Source organism: Phlebotomus argentipes, unplaced genomic scaffold, assembly GCF_947086385.1.
Source record: "Phlebotomus argentipes unplaced genomic scaffold, Phlebotomus argentipes genome assembly contig_2, whole genome shotgun sequence".
Classification (NCBI taxonomy): domain Eukaryota; kingdom Metazoa; phylum Arthropoda; class Insecta; order Diptera; family Psychodidae; genus Phlebotomus; species Phlebotomus argentipes.
The window spans coordinates 7,497,089-7,521,142 of record NW_026776162.1 but is presented as its reverse complement, the minus strand read 5'-3'; the positions used below and the strand labels follow the sequence as shown (position 1 = coordinate 7,521,142).

General features: G+C 42.5%; 6 protein-coding genes across 7 annotated transcripts; 3 read left to right on the top strand and 3 right to left on the bottom strand.

Annotated features, from left to right (window-relative positions):
- The first annotated feature begins 1,342 nt into the window (after positions 1 to 1,342).
- Positions 1,343 to 6,026, top strand: LOC132265307 (actin-binding Rho-activating protein). Its single transcript, XM_059765897.1, has 4 exons — positions 1,343 to 1,703; positions 3,479 to 3,618; positions 3,780 to 3,939; positions 4,468 to 6,026. The coding sequence occupies exons 1-4, from the start codon at positions 1,659 to 1,661 to the stop codon at positions 4,711 to 4,713; spliced, it is 591 nt and encodes a 196-aa protein (XP_059621880.1). The 5' UTR covers positions 1,343 to 1,658; the 3' UTR covers positions 4,714 to 6,026.
- LOC132265306 (tyrosine-protein phosphatase corkscrew) lies at positions 5,238 to 17,736 on the bottom strand. Of its 2 annotated transcripts, XM_059765895.1 has the most exons (9): positions 17,544 to 17,736; positions 17,129 to 17,316; positions 16,920 to 17,049; positions 8,518 to 9,289; positions 7,670 to 8,146; positions 7,508 to 7,598; positions 7,073 to 7,379; positions 6,948 to 7,012; positions 5,238 to 6,488 (listed from the first exon to the last, which is right to left on the bottom strand). In XM_059765895.1, the coding sequence occupies exons 1-9, from the start codon at positions 17,555 to 17,557 to the stop codon at positions 6,427 to 6,429; spliced, it is 2,106 nt and encodes a 701-aa protein (XP_059621878.1). In that variant the 5' UTR covers positions 17,558 to 17,736; the 3' UTR covers positions 5,238 to 6,426. The 2 variants fall into 2 exon arrangements, with proteins under 2 accessions (XP_059621878.1, XP_059621879.1); XM_059765896.1 differs by lacking the exons at positions 16,920 to 17,049; positions 17,129 to 17,316; positions 17,544 to 17,736 and adding an exon at positions 10,732 to 11,516.
- Positions 17,737 to 18,000: 264 nt separating this feature from the next.
- On the top strand, positions 18,001 to 18,549 carry LOC132264552 (uncharacterized). Its single transcript, XM_059764798.1, has one exon. It carries the CDS (start codon positions 18,175 to 18,177, stop codon positions 18,400 to 18,402), a length of 228 nt encoding a protein of 75 aa, XP_059620781.1. The 5' UTR covers positions 18,001 to 18,174; the 3' UTR covers positions 18,403 to 18,549.
- A 123-nt stretch (positions 18,550 to 18,672) lies between these two features.
- LOC132264551 (cdc42 homolog) lies at positions 18,673 to 22,033 on the bottom strand. The gene is made up of 5 exons (XM_059764797.1): positions 21,928 to 22,033; positions 21,343 to 21,552; positions 21,163 to 21,272; positions 20,130 to 20,327; positions 18,673 to 20,056 (listed from the first exon to the last, which is right to left on the bottom strand). The coding sequence occupies exons 2-5, from the start codon at positions 21,518 to 21,520 to the stop codon at positions 19,967 to 19,969; spliced, it is 576 nt and encodes a 191-aa protein (XP_059620780.1). The 5' UTR covers positions 21,521 to 21,552; positions 21,928 to 22,033; the 3' UTR covers positions 18,673 to 19,966.
- A 118-nt stretch (positions 22,034 to 22,151) lies between these two features.
- Positions 22,152 to 22,804, bottom strand: LOC132264544 (uncharacterized). The gene is made up of 2 exons (XM_059764785.1): positions 22,565 to 22,804; positions 22,152 to 22,508 (listed from the first exon to the last, which is right to left on the bottom strand). The coding sequence occupies exons 1-2, from the start codon at positions 22,802 to 22,804 to the stop codon at positions 22,152 to 22,154; spliced, it is 597 nt and encodes a 198-aa protein (XP_059620768.1).
- A 110-nt stretch (positions 22,805 to 22,914) lies between these two features.
- LOC132264543 (N-acetylglucosaminyl-phosphatidylinositol de-N-acetylase) lies at positions 22,915 to 24,003 on the top strand. The gene is made up of 3 exons (XM_059764784.1): positions 22,915 to 23,256; positions 23,318 to 23,608; positions 23,668 to 24,003. The coding sequence occupies exons 1-3, from the start codon at positions 22,938 to 22,940 to the stop codon at positions 23,937 to 23,939; spliced, it is 882 nt and encodes a 293-aa protein (XP_059620767.1). The 5' UTR covers positions 22,915 to 22,937; the 3' UTR covers positions 23,940 to 24,003.
- Positions 24,004 to 24,054: the final 51 nt, after the last annotated feature.

Genomic DNA, 24,054 nt, shown 5'->3' with positions numbered 1-24,054 from the left:
TTAACTTTTTTTTGAGGAAAAAGGCACGATCGATTGTCAAGGAATTCTGCACCACGTTTCATCAGCAGCCATAATAAAGTTGGATTAAAAGCTGCAATTCAAATAAATTCTCCTCAAGTGCCTCAAATAACATCGATCTGATTCGTCTTTTTCTAGGAAGTCATTAAATTCAAGCTCTCTCTGCAACATTGGAAGTTTATCTGGTCACTGCGCGTGGCTCTTAAATCAATAAAACCCATAAAACTGAATTCAATATGATATATTAAATTTTGAATGTTTTATTTTGCTAAAACACGTGTTTCGACGCTGTTTCGCATATTTCAGTCATCACAAACGATGCCATATTGAATCGATCACACTATTCTCTTGCTTTTCAATCAAATTTTAATACAATAATTAATTATTTTAGATTTTCCATGCATTTTCAGGCGCAACAATGTAAGCACTTCATTATGTGACTATTTTGAAGTTGAAAATTGCTTCTTTGTCTCTGTGATTTCATCTTTCGCCAGTGATTAAAATTCCTCAAAACCAGGAAAGATGGCGGATCGCTAATTTGGCGTCTTCTCGCCTTTTATGGATTGGCTGACAAGTGCGCGACGGACGGAAAAGCGTCATGTAATGACTTCATGAGCGGAGAATTTTCACCTCTGGCTGTGTGCGTTCTTTGTACAATTCTTAATTAATGATCTCTTGATCTAGATCTGCGTGGAAAAGTGCTCTGGCCGCGGTTGGAGAATGAATGAACCCACGCTGATGATTCCAAGCCATGTGGAATCCCAGATTGTTTACTCTCGCGAGTACGCCGATCTTTCCGGCGACGCTGAGAGTGGAGAGAATGGGCGAATTTCCGCGCGCGTGAATTGTGTGAGTGCGCGGCTTATTTTGGGATACCAAGAAAGGTCGCAGCATTTGTGAGATGAATAAATTCACATACAATGTCTTTAAGTGGTTTCTCATTTTCCGCCGATGCTAAATCACATCGCAATTAGTGCCTCGGTGGCTCGATAAGGGATGCTGGGGCGTCGCATGAATGGACTGATCGCAATGGCAAATGCCAAAATCTTCTTGGCCGTCTTTCGCGCCCTGCATTTTATGCCACGGGTTCATTCATTCATCTTATTAACATTCCTCCTCATCATTACGTAAATCGGAAGCTGCACTCGATCGCGAGGATCACAAAATCCTCCTCCGTCGTCTCGCGTGGGGCTAAAATTAACGCCAGCTGCAGAGGAGCCGCCGCGCGCGCTCTTTCTCATGCGCCGCCGCCGAAGCCCATTTCGCGCGATCGCGATCACTCTCTGTGCCTCTAAATAAAAACTCTTGCACACCGTCTGGCTTCTAGTCACTTGGCCAGAGGCAATCGGCGAGCAGAGACCTGAACTTCCCCGCGCAATCCTGCGATCGAGTCAGTTGACGGTCGCGCATTTGAATCGAGTCGCTCTATATTTTGTTGTGTTGACCAAATTTTCTGTGTTCTTCTGTGCATTTTCCCATCATCCATCAAACTCTCCAGACACTGTGTGGAGCTGCGCCAGTGAAATTGAGATTCACGTGTGGAGTTTTTCTGTTTGATTGTTGTGCCAGCGCGCACCAGAGAAAAGTGAAAAGGAAGTGATTTAGAGGAGAAATTCCCCAGAAAAGAAGACACACCGGAAATGGCGGACGTTGATCATGAACTGGGAGCCATTCGGCATCTTGTGGTGAGTTGAGGCATCAGCTGATGACAGATTGCAGGTGATCTTCGCGTCCTCTTGATCTTGAACGGCTAAAAATAGAGCCCTTCGCCTTAGCAATAGCAAGAATCCCATTGAGAAACTTCTGCAAAGGGTTTTTCATATCGCGAAATGAGTGACATAGAAAGGCTTTCATTTCCTATTCGAGGAAGGCTTTAATATATGCATTTCTAGAGTTCTTTTGCTTATTAGAAGTTAGCTAAAATGTCGGGAAATCTCTTTTAAAATGCATTTCAAAAAGCCTTAAAATTGTTGCTCTTGTAATTTATAATATAAATTATAAAATTCTGTAATGCAAATTAATGCCTTCTGCCAAAATCTTCATTTTGCAATGAACTAGCTTTATCTAGTCTGAAGAACATTCTAGTAACTCTATAAATTCTTTATTTGCCATTTCATTACCAACGATATTTCAACGTATCTCGAGCGCCTCGAATTGCAATCCCTTAAACTTTCGCAACGATTGACGCGTTAACAAGACTTCTGGCACTTGAGGGTGGATATTCGAGATGATCTTACACCTCCTCGTCCGGAGGCAGCGTGCCAAGATATTCTCAATTATCAACTGCAAGAGCGTGAACTTGGGAAAGCTCATTGATCATGAGAGAGAGCCGCACAAAGAGCCATTAATTCGCGCCGAAATCACCATGAGATTCCAATTGATGATCTTCAGGATGTCTCGCGATCAGTTCATCCTCGGCTGAGGACGATGACACGCGAGCTGGCATCGTGATTCGATGCCCTCGCTGCGATGGAAGAGCGAGTGTGTCTAGCCAAGCACAGAGATAGATAGCATCGCGCTGACCACAAACTCTCACTTTTCAGCGCCTCTGGGCGTTGCGCAATTGTTTGTGCGGGTGAAAGGCAGGATCACATCCGGTGCGCGTGTCCTTTTATGGCGCGCACGCCGCGCAAACAACAAAGCAATTAATACACACGCGGGCTTTGTCAAAAAACGTATAATGTGCGAAATGCTTCCCTAAAGCCATACTCAAAAATAAATCCTCCTATTATTTAAGTGTGTGCCAAAATTTTTCCGGCTGACGTCAATCCGCTGATGAGGCGCATGAGGTTTTGTGAGACAAAAGGAGGCTCTCAGACGTCCCCATAATTGGCTGAAAAGCCACGCAAATGCTGTGTGCGGAATCAACAATGGGGCTTTCGCGTGGTAATTAGCTCTAAAATTAGTGATCTGCAGTCGAAACTCTTATTTTTCAACTCACAACTTTTGCTGTCGGATCCGCAATTGGCGCATTATATGCACAAAAAAAACACACACGAAGAAGGAGAAAAACTTTCAATTGTGGCCTCTAATTATGTATTTATTCATGAACGAAAAATGAAGAGAAAGAAAAATCTCTTTCTCACTCTCCCGCGTCTCAATTCAAAAACATCGCGAGAGTGATTCGCTTTGGCGGGGAAAAATGGGAAAAATGTGTGATGTGGGAGAGAAATGCGGGCGTTTTTCTGCACATATTTTGGGCCTCTGCACATGGCATTTTACATGTTGATATATCTAATTCAGACCTCACAGTTTAATTGATCACACACAATGTGAGACAATAAGAAAGTCTTCTTTTTTGTCGCACGTGAGAATCTTCGCATATAAATTGAGATCTCACAATTTTCTCAGCTGCCTTTCCTCAATTACCATCGCGCGCCCGCTCTTTTCACTTCACACGTGTGGAAGTGATAGTCATTCAAACCCTAATTCATGGCATATTGCTGACTTTCTTCCGCAGGAGTCGCCGCTGTCCTCGAAGGTCGCCATGTTCAACAATGTGGCGAAGAAGCACTATGATTCCCAGCTCCTCAACCCCTTCTCAGACGTCGACGGTCGACGGTCGCCGAGGCCGCAATTCAGCAAAGACGAGTACGGAAAGTGAGTTACGCATCAGCTTTTAACATGATTCATAAGTTGAACAGATAAAAGTCAATAATTTGGCAACATTCCAAGCGGCTTTTCAATTTTCACTAATGAGCCGCGCTCTGTGAATTGCGCACCAAGAAGACTCTCAAGCACTCCTTTTTTCCTTGATTCAGGCCCGTGGCGGGAAGCCTCACGGAGTTCCGCGGACAGAAGGCCAATCTGCACGTGTACCGAGAGATGATGGAACTGTGCGATGTGATCAACAACAGCGGAGCGCCGATCTCGGAGGAGAATGAGGGCCTCAAGTACATCTTCTTCGGCGAACTCTTTAATGTGAGTCCAAAATGCAGTTTTGCCTGGAATTTCGCAAGCACTTAAGCTGGAATTGATTCAGTTGAAGGGGATTTATTAGTTTATAGCAGTTTTATTGGTCCTTTTACATTCCAAATCACTTTATTTCTTCAATGAATTCATTTATTAGGAATTATATCATCAAGTTGTTCAGGATTGTTTCATCCTGAGCGGCTTTCTCTTGGGTTTCCTTCATTGCCCTGCAAATAATTGCACTTTTAACATCATTCTCGGTCATAAAAGTTCACTTTTCACTTGACTGAAGTCAAATTGATCCCAATATAGGCAGGGATTTGGACAAATTACTGCCTCTTATCGCACAATTGCGAGCATTCCGCAATTCTTCGAAGCCACAGCAATTATTACAACTCTTTCGTGCCGCAAAGTGCGTTAATTCCGAGCATTTTTCACACTTATTGAGCAGATCGAATGCTTATCACTGCAATTACTGTGTGCTTGACTAGCGTCTGGTCTGGTGATCCAGGAAGCTAATCTGTTGTCGCTCCGCAGATCTACGTGCACATCTCGGACAAGGTGGTCGGGCTGCTGCTGCGGGCGCGGAAGCACAAGCTGATCGACTTCGAGGGCGAAGTGCTGTTCCAGCGTCGCGACGACGACGTGCCCATCTTCATGCTGAAGACCATGGCGGAGATCCGCGAGTACGTGCGCGCCAAGGAGGACGAGGTGCGGCGGAGCATCAGCCCAAATCCGCAAGCGATGCTGATGGGCAGCCGCCAGCCGTCGCCCACGCAGTGAACGCCAAGCGCATTTCGGCAGAAGCAGATTTGATTCCCAGTGAAAGCACGACGACCAAATTATGTAATTTAATTACTTTTAGCCATTAGATTGTACGAGAGTCATTAATGATTTATTGTAAAAAAGGAAAAGAAAAAAGAATTTGAAAGACGCGGCCTATAATCTCTTATCTTTTTATTATTATTATTATTATCATTTCTCCATTCTGTAGATCAAATCAGTTCTCAAAGGTAGATTTTTTTTCCCTTTTATCTCAAAGTTTCCCGTTTTTTGTCGCCCGGAAAAGAGGACAGAAAAACAAGTGAGAAAAAATTCATAGTGTGTAAGAATGAGGGAAATTAAATAGTGTTTTGCAGTATTAAAGTTTAATAATGTGAAATAGATGTTTCATTTTTTTTCTTTTCTATATTGTGTAAAACAAATAAAAAACCGTACTGAAATGAAAATGCAGGATTTTTTTCTTCTTCTTTCAGTGGGCTTTTAATGTAATTTCCTCTTGAAGTTTTTTTCATCATCTTCTTCTCCTTCTGTAACATGGAAAGCAGCGTTTCTTTTGATCAATCAATCATCCTAACTACACACTTTTTGCTATATGTTTTATTATTTTCACTATTTGTTTTTTCAATGTATTCTTCTTCAATCATTAAATTGTGTCTGGTTTTTTAACAATTAAAGCCTACATCAATCGTACATTGTTTGGTTTATCATTCTTATTACACTTACAACGATTTTTCTCCCCTTTTTACTCTTTTTTTCTCTTCTTCTTCAAAGTAAATATCTCCAATATTTTCTGCTGTATATAATTAGGTTTGTAAATCATTGTTATGGTGTTTTCTTTTTAGGTTGACTTTGCACATGGCAAAATTTATCATTTTAACAATTTTACATCCTATTTTTCCTTACTTTATAGAGACACTAGAAATAAAAATTATTTCTTTTTCTTAATCCTTTTCCTCCCTCAGTTTTTTTATCTTTTACTCTAGAGTGCACAATAAAAAAAAAAACCATTAATAACATGATTTTCTTCACCTCTTTGCGAAAAGTTGTCCGAGAATTCATGCAAAAGATTATTTTCTTTTCCGCTTTAATTAACAATTTTCACTTCTTCACTAAAAATTAATACTCAAAAAATATTTCACTTCCCCACAATTTCTTTTCTTCCTTCTTTACATCTCGCTGAATGGAAAATCTCACGTTTTTTTCTTCTTCTTCTCACATACTTTCTTCGCTTCACATTCAGGAATAAATAACAGTTACAAATCATTTTTAAAATGCTTTCATCCCCTTAAATTTTCTCCCTCTCGTTTTTTGTTTTTTAAATAAAGTCACACACGCGTTCATCTGCTTGTAAATCACAATTTTGTCAAAAAGAACCCAACCACACATCTTCGGGGGTAAATTTCTTCAAATCTGTCCTCTAAAATTGTAAGATTCCTTATAAAATAACATTTAGTTATCCTACAAATTTAACACTTCACATATTTTCTCACCTTTTCTTCATATTTGTAAAATTAATTGTCAGTTTTTCTTTTCTTTTTTTTGAAAATGTTGATTATCGAGGGGCGTTTTTTTTTCCTCTTTTTCGTCGCCAGAGAATGTTTTCCTTTTCAATTTCCATCAATCACGAAGAGAACAAACAGCGTGGCGAGAAGAAAATCACTGGCTCTCGTCACTCCTCGTCATGCCGACCTCTGCGCAGCAATCTCTGACCAGTCACGACTTCCTGGGCGGCGTCGGCGGCGGCGGCCGTATGTCTTTGGGAATGTTTTCATATACTGCAAAGACAGTGAGCAGAAAGAAAGTGTTGTCAGTGAAAGAACAGGGACAAAAATAGACGAGAGAAGAAATGATTCATTGCTAAGAAAGTGCTTTTTTTCATTGATTACTTAAAATGAAATGAACTCATGGCTGAATACAGTAAAAAAGCAACTGGAAAAGTACAAAGAATTCCACTTAATTGTCAACCATTTCAAGATCTGTTCTTACGTAAGAAGTTTCAGTGCCTGAACTAAACATTAACTTTCCCAACTAAAAGCAAATTTTCATGGCAGAAATGTGGATAAAACAACCCATTAATGTTCTTTTGGAACCTCCAGCAAATTTCCGTGGATTCTCCATAATTACAATGGGAAAATAGACTGGAAATTCCAACCAAAAGAAATTCCATAATAAATTTTATGTCTTGAAGTTAAGTAAAAAAGCACTTTTAGTAAAAATCAAGCTCAATTTCTCACCTGTTTGTGTCGTGAAGTCAACAATTGATCTTGGCGGAGTTGGAATTTGCGTGTCTGATATTGATCTGCCAAAGAAACCATCGATTAATCATCAAGAATCTCCCGAAAATTCATCGCAGTCTCACCTGGTTTTGTTGTGCGTCTTCGAGTTGAGAGTGTCTTGCTTGCTGTTGGTCAGATTCAGCGTGGACATCGACGGCGGAAGTGGCGATCGCTGCAGATCACAAATCTCACCGGCATACTTGATGTTCGTGTACTCGTGACCCGCCTGAACGCTCACTTCCTGCGCCTTGCGCACGTGAAACAGCGTCTGAATGTAGTGCTGCACGGCGTAATAGACGAACTTGTACTGTGCCTCCGTCTGCACCATGCCAGAGCGCTGCGAGCGCACCATCTGGATCGTGCGCTGGATGTCGATCTCAGTTTCCACTCCTGCAAACAACGTGATCATTTGTATACACTGTGATAACACTGTTTGGCGTTCTATTTTTAGCTTTTAGCCACTCTCAGAGAATATTTAGGCAAGTGCCACGGAGGAATTTGCTTGATCAAACACACACCTTCTCTGATGATCTGATCCAGAATCATATCTATCACGATGAAAGTCCCCGTTCGCCCAATGCCAGCTGAACAGTGGACACAAATTGGCCCCTGGAAGGACAAGAAGACCCACAAATTACACACACACAATCTAGCGATTCAACAAGATCCGATCAACTCACTGGATTCGCGCCCTCGATCATGATCTGCTCCTGGCGCTGATTGACATCCTGCAGGAAGTTGAGAACACAGCCAGGATCCGACGGCACGCCGTGATCTGGCCACACTTGGAAGTGATACTGAAAGATGCGCCGCTCTTCCTTGCCACGCCACGAGAACAGAAACTCACGCAGCGTGTAGTCGTTCGTTGAGCTCTCCGTGATGCACGTGACCTTGGCGTGGCCCCACTCCTGCGTCTGCCCCTGATCCGGCCAATACTTGGCGCACTTGTTCTTGCGACGCTCATATTCTTTGGTTGTCATCACAATCACCCGAGTATTCTCCTGCCAGATCATATTCCAGAAGTCAATGATCGTATTTGGCATGCAGCCCTGCGTGGCGATGTACGTCTTGAACATGTCCTTCTCCTCCTTGCGCATGTTCATCACGAAGCCGCGCGACGTTATCGATTCACTCCTCTTGTGTCGCGAGTTGATAATCTGAGAGACAAAGAGAATGACAATGAATACTCAAATATTTACTCCAACTTCTATTATCTTCGGAAACACATTTTAACAACTCATGAATCTCTCACATAGAACGATCATTATTGAGTTTCTAAACAAACTTCAGCACGCCTCAACACAACTTGAGAACTAACGTGAACGAGTGTGCAAAACATTGAGATAAACAGACGATCTTTTGAGAGGCGTTTTGGTACTTTGGAAGATGTTCGTCAAATTTCATACACAATTGTTAACTCTCTGATGTTGAAAAGGTTCTAAACAAGCAAATAAATAAATTGAAGATCTCATTTTCCGCTCTAGCAGCGAACTTAAGGATCTATTTGACTGTCTTTGCTGGAACTCACCTCACTCTTCTTGTTGCAATTTGTACAGTTGGTCGACGGCGCGGGCAGAATGGCGTTCTTCATGGCACACTGCACGCACGTCTTGTTGAGCGCCTGGCAATTGGGACAGTTCTTCTGCTGGCACGAAGCGCACATCGCCTGACCGCCATTCAGGTTCTCCGACGACGCATTCATGTCCCCCTGATCGCTCTCCGTCGGCTGCCGAATGTAGTTGGCATTGATGTACTCCGCACCAGCGGTGCCACTCTCCACATCCTTCAGCTTCACGCGCGTGTGATCGAACGGCAGGATGTTCTTGTAGCGATTCTTGCTGCGATTCTCCATCTTCTGGCCCTCCTTGCGCGAGAACGAGTGCCGACATTCCTGCTGCTGCAGCGACTCGAACTCCTCCCAGAAGCCACCCTTGCCATAGCAGTGGCCGCCGTTCTCCTTCTGCAGCTGCTCCACGCGCGCATTAATGCCCGCCGCCGTGATACGCGTGGCATTGAAGGGCTGCCGCAGATGCACGACAGTTCCGCACGTCTCCACCATTGGATTGCGCTTATAGTGCTCAATCAACTCGCACAGCGTGCTGAATTGCTCACCACCGCCCACGTCGTACTTCTTGTCCTGCCACCGAATCATCACGTGCGTCACCTTGTCATCTGTGCGCACGGACAGCACGAAATCACCTGGCTTGCTCTGAGATTCACGGACTAGAAACGATCCATTCTTGCCACGCTCCAAAATCAACTTCTCCGCCTCTTTGCCGGACAGATTCCCGTGAAACCACCTGTGGGCGGAAGGACGGAAAGCATCAGTAAAATAAACTCTGTCTGTTAAGCTAAAAATCATGCGCATTTTCTTCCAGATCTGGAGAAAATGTACAACTTGTGTGAGTGTCAAGGGGAAATTAATTATTCAAATTAAATTTTTACCTTATTTTTTTCAGTCAAAATAGAGTATTTTTAAGTGCTTTTTTCTGTTAGAAACAATATATTATGATTCATGATCAATTTTATTAATTTTTGCACAGAAAAAAGCACTCTTGAATCATTTTCGTAACTCTTAAATGAATTTTCATTGCGCAATATGCGAGATAATTGATGTTTACGCACTTTTCGAGCTTAATTTCTAATAGAAATGTTTGAAATACAATCATAAGTCCTGAACAATCGGAATTAGAACAATTTCAATCAGTCTTTTGACCAGAGAGAGAGAGAGAGATCTTCTCATTCCCGCCAATTTCACATGATCTCAAGCCCAAGGCATTTATTTTGATGCCTTCGGGACTGTAAATGGAAACTAGTTCGACTTGGAAATGGTGCGCGAAGAGAAGCGCGAAGGCAGAGAGAGAAAAAATCACCACAGATGGAAGAGAGACGCAGAAAACTACGCAATACTTGCTTGTCTAATTATTCTCATTTTGCATTGTACGCGAGATCACAAACATCTCAATGAGACACTTCTCAGTCATTCTCTACGCATAGCGATGGGCAAATTCTCTACACACCAAATAAATCATCACAAAATTTCTGTATTTATTTCACTTTTCTTAAGGCATTTTGCGGTGATAAAACAACAACAACAATGGTGGAAAATTGATTATGCTAAGTGAATTTACGAACACGATAATCGAACGGAGATTTTTTTTCTTTTTCTACTCAAATGAGTTTATCTTCTGGTTCACTGATTATCCTCTCACTAACGAAATCACACAACAGACACAAGAAAGAAAGAAAAAAATCACACTCTTCGGCGCATTTGAATTGAATGCAATTAAATGCCGATGTGTGATTCACGAAAATTGAAAGTGGAAAAACAGTGTGAAGGATTTTTCCATTCCACTCTCTTGTCATCAAAGTCACTTCTCCATAAATTACCATCTCAATCTCGGCGACGGAGGGGAAAAAAGCTTCCACTTAAATCTAATGCACGGACGCAATTAATGAAGATTATTGGATAAATAGATTGTGAGCGAGAGAGAGAGAGATGCTAATTTCATATCAATTGGCAAAGCGAATGATTGTCTTTTTTCATCTCTCTCTCACTCCCCGTTCGACATTCCTTAAGTTTATTCAGTTTCGCAATCACTTTGGAGTTTTTTTTTCTTATGTATTCCAATTCCATTATCATTTTTATTTAATTTTCACACGACTTTTTGATCACATCTTTTGCACTTTGAGGTGATTTCCTATTCTAGTTTCTTTTTTTTTTGTTGGTTGTTATACTAACGGGTAGAAATAGAGTGTGTTCCGCAGCTCGGCGATGGCATTTGAGAGGATGATCTGTGCGTCCGGCAATGGCAATGTTGATGAGATGTCCAGCACTTCGGCAGACTCACGGTGATGCGATCTGCCCTTGTCGGAGAGATAGTGAACAGCGCCCAGGGCAGTGGACAACTTGCTCACGTACCTCTTGAACATCTTCTCTGCGCCACTCACTCACTGCGACAGTCCGATCTTCCTCAGGAATCTCTTCAATTTGCTCTGCTGCGCCGTTCTGTCCTTCGCCGCAGTCTCACTCTCGTTTGCAATGAGATGAAGAATGATGTTCTCATAGAAAAATCCCCCAGACATGCCTTTTAAGTGTTTTGCTGCGCTGTGTTTCCTCGTGGATTATATTGTCTCAGAACACACTTCAGCAGAGTGCTCGCAATACAATCGCTTTTTCAGATCGCCTGAACTGTGCACACTTTCTGTAGCTCTTTTCTCTTCCTTCCTTCCTTGTCTCCTTTTGCGAATTGGTGCAATCCAATCGAGATCCTCGATGCTTATATTCTTCCGCTGACTGATCTCACAACTTGGCACGCACGCACGCGAAAAGCAGTGCACCTACTTGGACGATCTGTTGATGACTGAAAAACTCCTGTCCGGCAACTGACTCAGTTCATTAGGCGATCTTGTCATTTTACCACCAAACACTCCATGTCACGCTGTCTCCCTCGCACTCTTCGGCACACGCGCTCGCGCGATCTTTTCCTCTGATCGCGCGCGAAAACACACACTCACACCACTTCACGGGAAAAACAAACCAAAATGGTAATTTGTCTCTCCCTCTCTCTCTGTTGTGTTGTCTCGCCGAATTGATATTTAATAACCACACACGAGAGAGAGCAAAAAAAAGGCTCTCCTCGAAAAAGTTACACAGGTGACAAAGAGTGTACACAGAATTTCAAGAAAGGAATATTCATGTGAAAATTACCGGATGATGGCAGGTGAGTTTGTTGCTATAATTAGCCAAAATAGAATCATGTGCCAACCAGCGAGAGTGGGAGAATTTTTCCACCCACAACCAAAACAATATATCGTATGTGAGTTGATTTCCCCGAAAGGCATATGTTTGTGCTTGTACAAATTTGAGAAAGAACAAAAATACAACTCCTTTTTTTCCACCTCCCCTCTTCACTTCATGACAATATCACATGGCATTCAGATGATCCTCTCTTCAACTCATGTGATCGCGCGTCGCACAGTCAGTGCGTCACATTATTTTATAGGGTTGTGAAACTAATTGAAATGAGATGCGCGCAAAGACACTTGACAACACTCACGCAGGCGTCAGAGGTAAAACACAATTGGTCGCGCGGTTCGAAGAAGAAAGAGAGATAAAAATAGTATATTAATGACTCTTTAGTTAATCGCATCACGAGCTCAACCTTGTCATATCGCCTGGAATCATGTGCCACAGGCTTAAATGGTCCATTTAGAAGGAGAAGAAGAGAAGCTTAATTTGAGGGTGAACCTATCAAAAGGTGAAGAATATATGGAAAAGCCTGGAAAATTTTCTCTGTTTCTATTTGTGGATTTTCATCTCAAAAAATCCCAAGACAACACAATTGAAAAGCAAAGTGAAAGAGATCATAAATTATGTTCTATTCATAGAAATATTCTTCCTATTTTCCATCGAAGATCTTCACTCTGATTTATCACATCATTTTACATATTAAACAATACGAATCTCATGTTTTGATCGTAGAAACAGATTTAATCACAGAGTGAGTGCAGGGAACGAAGGCAAAAGTGTTTGGTCGCGTTGTGATAAGAAAATAGTGATGAAATTCCTCCACACGTGAAGAAGGAGGAAAAATCTCCTGAAACGTTGAACGTGAATAAATCGAGGTGATAAAGGAAATTGACCATTTTGTCTTTTGAATTATATTTTTAAATAATTGCAGTGAAGAAACCCTTTTCTTTGTCATTTTAACATTGACATTCTATTGAATTTTTGTCTACTTTTCTTCCCAAATTCCGCACATGAGCAAATAAGAAGAATAAGTGTTTATCTTCAAGACTGTTTAAATTCCTGCTTCTGGATGGCAGAAAAAAAATACTCAGCAATGATGAGAAACATTCCAATTACCACCTCAATTTCTCAGTTCAAGTGCATTTTTCGCCCCGCGGACGCACATTGACAGCAGACAATCGAAGATCAGCAATAAATTGCGCTTGAAAATGAAGCAACAATGCGAAGAAAAAAGTGAGGCGCGAAGAGTTGCTGGGCATCCCTGAACTTGAAGACACACCACAAAATTAGCATATAAGCGCAACATTCATAAATTCAATATTGATTGTTTGCATGAAATTGCGAAGAGAGAATCAGAGATTTTCTCCCTTTCTCTCTCTCTCTTGTGTCCAGAAGTTCATACATAAAAAATTCCACCTTAATTACGCTCCTTCATAAAAACCTGTTCGCACTCTTTCATCATCACTGTCGTTGTGGGATTCACACAAAATTCACATGTACAATAAATACACACCTGTGACGAATACAAGAGTGAGAGAACACACCTTGCAAAAAGTGTTCTTTTTTTCCTTGCTTGCACGAAGAAATCTCGAACGCGCACAGATTTACAAGTCAAAATAAGAAGATGAGGACAAAAATTTGTGCAGAGACAGAATATTTTTTGGCACTCTTTGGAGTCTCCGAAGGCACACACAAAATCAAACTGCTCGCGAGATTCTTTTCCAACATTGATATTTCTTGCAAAGAGAACAATCTTTTTGTCTTTTGATTTTCTGTTTTTAGTGAAACAAAAGCGAGAGAGAGAGAGAGAGAGACAGAGAGAGAGAAGAAATCCTCAAGGTGGAATCGATTGTATTAGAGAAGCAATTTGCATTTATATTATTATTTCACTGTCAATCGCTGTGGAGTCGCGACAACGTCGTGTTAGTGAGAGAAGAGCGCATTTTTCAAGCATGATCGTGAGACAATCTCTGACAAATCTCATTGGGTCAGCCGTGCGAGATTGTTGAGAAACGAGAAAAACATGGACTTAAATGGCATGCGATATTTCTCATACACCCAATAATACAATATTAGCTTTTAGGAGAGTCTGAAAGAAGAATCCAAGAAAATCACGTGAATCACAACTACTTCACTTCCAAGCCTATTTTTGCCACAATCCATGCCAAAAAGCTCTTCTTCAACCTCGTGATCTTTTCAATTCATCACACGGCCATTTGTTATCTTCATCCTCATTGCGATTAATGTGAATTTCTGCCAATTAATCACTGCCGTTCTTGTGTCTCTCAAAAGCACCCACACTTCTTCTTCTTCACCTTCTTGTGTCTCCCTTTTTTTCAGTCTTCTCGCACTCTCGCTCTCGCTTTGCGGATTCAATTGGATTCCACCAACTCTGACCATTAATATCTTCGCACCGGGCAAATTAAGACCACTTTTTTATCTGCTTCTATGCGTGCAAATTCACTAACAATATTTGACTTTTGTACAATGGCGCGGTTCATAATCTCTTGAGGAACTATCGAATTTCAGTGAACGAAACCGAGAGTTTTTATAATTAATTGAGACAAGCAAGGTTTTTTTCCTCTTCTTCTCATTTTTCTAATATGAAAAATAACCTGTGACACTAACTAGGCAATTAATGGCATTGTAAATCTCTTAAGCAAATTAATATTGCAATATTTTCCCCACTGCGAAAGATATGAAAATATCATCAGAAGAATATTCAAGAAGAGGAAGAGGATATTTAATGAAGAATGGTGAAAGAAACAATAGAAAAACCATTAAAAATCTCTCTGTTAATTAATTCCTTCTTAGGGCTGCGCATTAACTTATAATTATCTTCTGCTCTGCTCAAATGTTTGTGCATTTTCATCACACTTCTTCGTCTTCTTCTTCTCTTCACACCTCATTTCCACGATTAAGCAAATTGTTTTCCAACGTGTCACAAATAGTGAGACTTTTGCCAATAAAATATATATGGAAAAATTTGCATTTAACAACACTTTGGCTGAGTCAAGCGACGTGACTTGAAAAGTGAATTCTTTTCAGTTCAGTGAAATTCGAGATAAACACGAAACAATCAATTTATACATCCTTCAGTGAGTTCAATGAGGAAATTATCACCTGATGAATTTCAATGCTCCTCAAAATGTCTTTTCAGCGCGAATTTATTTCTTATTATTATTATTGTTCTCATCTCATCTTTTTTTCCTGGACAACAATGTCAATGCGCGAATAAATGTGATTCACAACGTCACGCAGTGCTTCGCTTGTCCTTCACTTTATGCGTCCACCGAATACTAAAAAAAAACCCGCCCAAAGAGTGTCGAATTAATCCTTCCTTCACGCACTCTCACGAATTCAATTCTGGCCAGTTTGAAACACAAACTTCACATCAACTTTGAGAGTGTAAATATAAGACTGAAATCATATTCACTCGCTCATCTCGACTCCACCTCAAAAAAAAGGTAAAAACGTTATTGTAATTCACGAGCATTTTCCATCCTATTACAATGCGAAACCTTCCATGTCGCGCCTCATCAACTTTTCCCTCCCACCTTCGCCGCCGCCGCTTGGGAAAATCATCATTTTGATGAATGCACAGCGGTTGTTTTCCTCTAAACTTTTGCCTGCAGATTGTTGTTTCTTCTGCTCTTTCATCTCTTCTCGCCTCTAATGACCCCACCTTTTCGCTCCCCCGACGCAAATCTCGTGTGCTTGAACTATCGATTTTCGCCCCACAAAGATTTGCCCAGCATTACAAGAATGCGGAGCAATTTTTGGAAAGAAGCTTAAAAGTTGATAGAGATCTGAAGATAATCTTTCATGAATAGGCTAGAAAAAGAATAAAAATAGTGTTTCAAGATTTCAAAACCAAGACTTGAAATCGAGAAAATTGTGTCTGTGCTAAAATTCTTCGATTTCCGAGAACAAAAAGAAGTTTTCGCTCTAATCGAAAACAAGGATTTTTACTGATTTGAGTCTCACTAATTAAACTTCCTGTTCAAAACTGCCCTCTTTTGCCCTATATCCAATTTCCCACCTTGTGGAAATACCATAAAAATACAAATGATGCACTGAATGACAGAAATAACTCTTCATCTCATCAATTAAGCCGTTTTTCCTGCGAAAAACCACAAGTCGTGAAGGAATATAATAATAATGATTTCCAAACATATTTTCCCAACTGTGCCCAGAAACAGAGATCTTATTCTTTAACATACTTCAGCAATAAATCGACAAATGCTCATTTGTAAAACAGCTAATTTTCCCGCTAAATATGCAACATTGAAACATGTGTGAAGGTCTTTGCGCTACTGCCGATTGGCAACACAGTATTGTGATGGCGCGTTTGTTGAACAAGGAAAAGCGTTTTATACTTAAATAAATTGCAAATGAAGCTCTCCCTCGACCGGTTTCACACCGCATGCGAGAGAGCTTTTAGCGTCTGTTAACATGAGCTCAACTCCCAAATGACTCTCTTCATCTCAGTATCGAAAGCATGTGCGCGCGATTAGTAATCGCGCTCACCGTCACGCTTAATTATAGAGTAGTGGAGTAATTTATTTAAATGATAGCGCAATACGCCGGTCAGGCACTGTTTTGCCATTGAGGAAAGTGTTTAAGGGGGAGAAAATTGACTGCAATTTGTACACCAATTCGATTGTTTCTATGGAGGAAAATCCCTGAAGCTCAAGTTTTGAAGATCACGCGTAAGAATTGTATTAAGAAACAAGCAATAATGAGTCGAGTTATGCGAATATCAACTAAACTCTTCCATTTCATAGCACTTCTGCTGAGCTGTACACCAGTTTTGGCTAATTGTCTCGCCTTGTGAGTGTCAATAAAGCCAAGTTCTGCCAAGCGAGACTCTGCAATTCGCTCGCATTGACCAACATCATCATGAATATGGAGGAGTGTTGCACCCACAATTGCTGTCCACACAAGAGCGCGCCCCGTGATATTGGGAGGCGTCGAAAGGAAGAGTGATTGATGCACTGGCAGAGTGCTGATAAAGAGAGCTCTTCGCACGCGGAACATGACAAATGCGCGAGAGCGCGAGATGATCTCGCGCGAGAGACGATCGTGCGGATTTGCATGATTGTGTGCCTCGAATACGGCCATGGAATTAAAATAATTCCATGTGAACGCGGGCGACATGGCGGGAATTGGCTCACCTTTCGGTCGTGGGTTCGGCGCAAATCAGCGGCTGCTTCAGTTCAATCACTTGGCCGTTTTTCTCCTTGAGCTGATCCGCATTCTCCATGTAGTACTGCACCAGCTCCGATAGCGTCGCGAACTTCTCCCCTGGAAAAGGCATCGCGAAAGAGAAGGTGGTCAGGAGGGGAGATGATCATCGGGTTTTCGAGTCAGAACAGCTTCTCACCTCCATAGAGATCGAAGAAGTCGCCGTGGTTCTGGATCTTGATGTGCGTCACCTCCTGGCCGCGGCGGATGGACAGCGTGAAGGCGCCCGGACTGGAGGACGAGAGGCGCGCCAGGAAGGATCCGTCGAATCCGTGCTCCAGCAGCAGCTTCTCGGCCTCGACACCAGATATCAATGGATGGAACCACCTGCAGACAAGAAGCCATTAGCCACTCTGGCGCCCCCGCGGGCGCCCCAGAGCGCCGAGGCGCTCTTCGGGCGGCCCAAAAGAGAGAAATGAGGTGGGAGACAAAAGTGGTCTTTTTTCTCTCTCTCCGATGATGACCCATTTTCACATTTCCCGCGATTCCCGCCGCGCCACTCGGCGGGGCGCCCGCCCCGCGACACTGGGCGGCCGTCGCGACACTTTTCTCACCTTCTGGATGTCATTTTATCACAAAATTTGAAGAATTCTCGCCTCTTCAAAAATCCACTACACAAATTCACAGACGAAAGCTACAGTCACGCCAGTCAGCGCCGCGGATCGCATTTCCCCTCCGCGGAACTCATCGATTCGCGACGCCAAGTGGCGGGCATTCCCGAGGGGAAGTGGAGGATGTCCAGGAATTTTGCATGAGTGCAAAAGGAAAGGAAATGGTAGGAAAAATTGTATATTCATGAAAAAAAACTGATGAATTTATTGGGTGCAAATTTCCTTCCCGGGAAATTGATCGAACATACGCCTCTGGTGGCGAACACATGACTTAGAATGACAGCCGAAATTAAATTTCTTTCAGAGTTCACAGTTATTGTTATCAACAGAAATATAAGGATGAAATTTTACATATTCTGAATGGGTTTTCATAGTAAATCTACAAATAAAATATCTCTTTTAGCTTCTCTTGTGCCAGGAAACTTATTACTGACCAAGTCATTGGCTAATCTTCATTACTGAAGTGATTAAAATTCTGTCTTGGCGCCTTCAGAATCACACTGAGTGTAACCAAAGTTCGCCTCACTTCACATTTATTTTCCTCCGCGAGTTTCTGTGAATTTCGTCCGGGAACATGAGGAGACTGCCCAAGAGAGACAAGATGTACGACAGGGTCCACCGGGGCGTCGTCTGGGCGTGCATAGGGCTCACCCTTTACGCCACTACGATGCTGGGCACGCGAGTCTTCAACTACTTCACCGTCGTGAAGCCGGCCAGGAAACAACAGGAGCTGGAGTTGGTCAAGGAGAACGCCCAGCCCACAGCTGCGCTCCTTGACAAGATTCCCGAGCTGAAAGGATGAAGGCCTGCCACTCAGACTGCGACTAGTTTAGGTGAACTCCAATAGAAAATGTAAATATAGCGTGAGAAAGTGTCCGGAAAGCACGCTATCCGGACAAAACAAGGAGGAAAATAAAACGATATTTTCGTTGGAAAATATAAATTAATATATTTTTTGCATTTTTTTTTATTATAAAAAGGTTAATGCTGTTTATATCTTTCATCTGTAGTTAATATTCCTGTTGGCTAACAAATTGTTGTATAGCGACTTCTTCAAAATTCCATCTTTCTCTGTTGTCAATGTTTTTAGCAAAAAGTGTATTTTTTTTCTTTATCTTTTTCTTGTGTAATTGATTATATAATAATTTTACAGAATATTTACAATTAAAAATACCTCCCGATTTTTCACCTGCCACCAGATTTTCCCTCCGCAAATCCAGAGAGTGGAAGACTGAGAATTTCCCCTGGCGATATGAATTTATGTCCGGGAAACACTCCTCTTCTGCCCCCGGAAAATCCCCCACTCTTAGAAGCTCTCGTAAAGAATTCTCTCTTACTGGGTTTTTCTTGGCTCACAAAATATAGACGACAAAAGAAAATCATTGGGATTTCTTCTATAAAAGACACTAAAAAGTAGAAAACTTAAGATCTAGAGGTGAATTTTTCTCCAAAAACAAAAATACTGAGCCATGCAAATTAATTCCAAAGTCATTGATTTTCCTCTAAATTTAAACTTTAAATGTAAATATTCTTATAAGTTTGCTTTACTTTCTCTCTCTTTCTCGCTATTTTAACCACTAATCGAAAGTTCATCTTTCGCGACTTGATATTGCATGAAATTATTCAATATTTTCTTTTAATGTTAATTTATGAATATAGTTTCATGATTTTTTTTTCTTCCTATAAATAACTACATTTTTTTACTGATTCTTTTCTTCTTCTTCTTCTTCGCTTCCTGAAAAATTAGTAAAATATAACTTTTATGCAGTTTTTCTCCTTCATTCCTTATCATCTTAAATATTTCCTAATTTCATCGTTTTCTTCTTTTTCTTCTTTAGTTCAAGTATGAAATTACAAGATGAATTGTTGTAAAAAAGAACAAGGCATTTTTGTATTACTCATTTTTTTCCATTTATATCTTTATCGGCTTTGAAAAGGTTCTTTTTCTCTTCTTCTGTTTTGTGTCTTTTTTTTCTTCTTCTTCAAAAATCATATCATTTTCTCTGGCTCTACTTTTTTTCCAACGTTTTGCTAAAAATGTTTCTCCAACTAAATTTGCTTAAAAATCAACTGAAATCTCTTATTACAATTTTTCTTTTTCCTTTTTCAACTAAAACCCGAAAATAAAAGATAAATTTTTGCATTTTCAAATGCTTTGTAAAATTGCTAATAAAAATCTCTTTCTTTTTTTATTGCCAGCAGAGCAAAACATTTATCCCTTCTCAAAAGTCTATCTCTTAAATGCAATTTCTCAAGTGAATTTGTTGCTTTTTCATCTACGCAAGGAAAAGAAAATGAAAGAAAAAATGTTCCACGAACTCCTCTCATGAATCCTCTTGAAAAGCTTCTCCTCTTGTGGCTGTTCCTTACAGGAATTTGCACTTCCTCTTCTTCGACGGCTCCGGTGGCTCGAGAGCCGCCAGAATTGCCTCGTCGAAGACATTCTTGAGCCCTTTCTGCAAGAGAAATTCCACACAATTGAATGCGTGAGTGCACAAAACGCATCTCAGCGGCCACAATAATATTCACCTGAGTCAGAGCGGAACACTCGACGTACTTGACAGCTTTCAACTCCTTCGCCAGCTTCTCGCCCTGCTCCATCGTGATGGGCTTCTGCTTGTTCTTCGCCAGCTTCTCCAGCGTTCCACTCTCGTCGCGCAAGTCAATCTGCGTGCCCACGAGCAGGAAGGGCGTCTTCTGGCAGTGGTGCGTTATTTCCGGCACCCACTGAAAAACAAGCACAGCAGAAATGGCCGCAATGCAGCATTAATCGACTGGAAAAGCCCTCGATTTGTCTCCCCAAATGATTTATTCACTCAGAGAAAAATGCTCAGAAAGTAAACGATCTTAAAAAGTCGATAAAATACGTGATTTAAGCACATTTCATCCGATTTTCTAGCAATCCATTAATGAAACATCCTTTTAGGTCTAGTAATTATGCTAAAAAGAACTCAATGTAGCAAATCTCATTGTCAAGTAGGAAAATGTGACATTTTTTTCTTATCAGACTATAAAATTCAATATGAATCAAACTTGAAATTTAGAAAATAATGAGTTCTTTCAATTCTAACAATGCTTAATAGGCAGAAAAATTGATACGAAGTTATTTTGCATAGTCTCTGTCTCTGTTTTAGTGCAGATAACAACAAAGTGATAATGAATTTTATCTATTTGCTAATCTATTTGTGATTTTAGCGTGATAAAATTCCAGGAAAATAAGAGTTAAACAAACTGAAATTTGACTAAGATAATATTCTTCTGTAATAGAGTTTACTGTAATTATCAATGCTTGAGATTTAATGTTATGATTAACTATTGTACATTAATTCAATCGCATTTTTCCTCTCAGTGAATATGTATTAAATCAGTCACGCCTGAAAGGCTCCCATCAAAAGTTTCACCAATTATATTTACTGATGACTTCGGCGAGAAAGTTCAGCCTTCCGGAAGCAGAATGTTTACGCTTTAGAACACATTGCTTCCGCCCACGCGCAGCGCCCGAAATAGGCGCCCGCAGATGGACAAACAGAGGCGGTCACGAGACCACCTGATAAGCAATTACCTTCTCTTTGACGTTCTCGAAGGAGCTGGGACTGACGACGGAGAAGCACACCAGGAAGACGTCTGTCTGGGGGTAGGAGAGCGGCCGGAGTCTGTCGTAGTCCTCCTGGCCTGCAAAGGGAGAGCAAGAGAGTGGCGTTAGCGCTGTGTCTGGTCATTCTTGGCGTGCGGACGGACTCACCGGCAGTGTCGAAGAGGCCCAGGGTGTAGGGCTCGCCGCCGATCATCACCGTGACGGCGTAGTTGTCGAAGACAGTTGGAACGTACTCTGAGGGGAATTTGTTGGTCGTGTAGGAGATCAGGAGGCAGGTTTTACCCACGGCTCCGTCGCCCACAACCACGCACTTGATCGTCTGCATGTCCTCGCTGTTTCACACGGCCTCCTCGAGATCTGCAAGCGCCAGTGAAGAGTGAATTAGTCACGGCCAGAGATAAGACGTCCGGGAGTTCCCCTTCCGGACACCGGCTCACGTTCTGCCACTTTTCACCCCTAAAACCCCAACCGACGATCCCGCAAACCACCCACACCCACCGACAAGGCCCAAAAGAAACCCACACCCCAGAAACCACGACAAAAACCACCCGATTTGTCCCTCAAAAGAGCAACTAAAATTTCTGCCCTGAATTTGTCGCCATTTTGTTTCTCACGAATTACTCGACTTTCTTCACAAGAGGTGCCAATTTTCCCGGACAACCCTCCTCAATGCCACCTCCACGGCATGCTTGAGGCACTCTTGGGCAGATGTGCTGCACAATTTTCACTTACTTTTGATGAAAAGTATTTTGGGCAGGGCACTTTTTGCAAATAAAAAACTACAAACACAGCGGGGAAAAATGACGTGCGTGACGTTCGCGGCGAGGAAAATCGATGAATTTTGCTACTCACAAAGTCCGCAAGAGTGCGCTGAAGGCGTTATCCAAAATGTTTACGTTTTTATCCAAGAGCAGAGAAAATGCGAAAAATTGCAGGAAATACAAGAAAAATGCTCTTTATTTTCCCAGCAATAGATCCATATAAGCTCCAGCTATCAAATCTTTCTCCTCAATCTTGAAAATTTTCACCAGTTCATTAGCAATCTTCGTGCCTTCCTCGATGGTGTGCTCCGGCCGAAGACAAACTTCCAGCTCGAAGAAATTTCCCAGATTTTCCACCTTGTCCAGGTGAATTCTGGTGTGATTGTGCCAGAACAGTGTGCGAATCTTCTTCACTTCTCCCTTGATGCCAATACTCTCGGCCAACATTGTCTTCAGCAGTTCTGGCTCAGTGAGTTCCAGAATCTTAAAGCAGGATAGCTTTGCTCCCCCCGTGTCGGGACGAGAGTAAGATACCAGCTGCGATGGAGTGTTCTGGAAGGAGACGAAGTGTTAATCTGGAGAATCCTAGAGGTTTTGCGGCGAATCACCTCGAGGAATCGCAGCTTGAGACGACCATTCGTGACGTTGAAGAAGACATCGTGCTGCTTGATGACTTCTCCCTCGGATGAGCAGAGCTTCTTGGCGATCTCCACACACCGATTGAAATTCTCATCACTGCCCATGCGGGCTTTCACCTCCACATTCCTGGAATCCGGCTGCGACATCGCGAAGAACTGCTGACGCTGGGCGTAAACTGCGAAAAGCGCGCGAAAGCCGCACGTCAGCATGACACTGACACTTTCGCACGGAATTTCCGGAGACCCGGATGCCAATTTGAGGAGGAGCAGTAGCTGAAGATGCCCGTGGCCAGTGCAATTGCAGCCTGACAAGATGAGTTGTTAGTGAGTGCGCGAAGTGCCAATGAATGTGACTGTCCAGGAGAGCCAAACTGGGCTGTATGTGAACGCTTTGTTGTCCTACGTGGAATCTTGGCTAGCCGACGCGCTGGAGCACCTCGTGATCTCCCTCTTCCTCTACCTCATCGTCTGCCTGTGTCTCTACCGATGGATCTTCCGCCCAGTGAGCTTGAAGCTGCGATCAGCGCACTTCCCGGAGCGCCACAAGCGGGTTCTCCTTGTCCTGGCGCATCCGGACGATGAGTGCATGTTCTTCGGGCCGACGATTCTCTCCCTCTGCCGCAGAGCTGACTGCCAAGTGTACCTCCTCTGTCTCTCCATAGGTAAGCAGCATCTGAAGATCTTCTTTGGAGCGTGTTGACCTTCTCCGTTTGTCCCTTGCAGGAGATCACGAGCAGAAAGGACGCATCCGGAGGGAAGAACTTTTCCGCTCGTGTCATATTCTCAACATGCGTCCGGAGAACATTACGATCATGAACCTCACGGAGCTACCGGACGATCCGGGCGTGGAGTGGAAGGTGGGCACGATCGCGCGACAGATTGAGCAGATGGTGGACGCGCTGGAGATCGAGGCGCTCATCACATTCGACCGCGACGGAGTGAGCCAGCATCCCAACCACACAGCCATCTTCTACGCCGCCTCCTCGCTCTGTCTCGCCGGAATGATGCCAAATGGTGAGCCAAAAAGCCCACGGCAAAGTCTTTACTCCCTCACGTGCTTTTTCCTCCTCCAGATTGCAAATTTTACACGTTGGAGTCGACAAATCTGCTGCGAAAGTACATGCTAGTCCTCGACCTGCCCATCACGCTGCTCCTGTCCAGGAACTGGTTCGTGCTGCGCTGGTGCGACCGCAGGATCGTGATGAGGGCCATGCAAGAGCACCGGTCGCAGTTCGTGTGGTTCCGGAAGCTCTACATCCTCTTCTCGCGCTACATGCTGATGAATTCCCTTCGCGAGCTCAGCGTCGCGGACATTGAGCTGGAAATGCAACTCGACGACTCATAATGCACGGTATTTTCTGTAGTTTCTCCGTGAAATGTTATATTTTCTCATGCAAATACAATTTCCCGCCAAACGTGTGTGTTTTCGGAAAGTCTCACCGAAAGAGGTCTGCACTGAG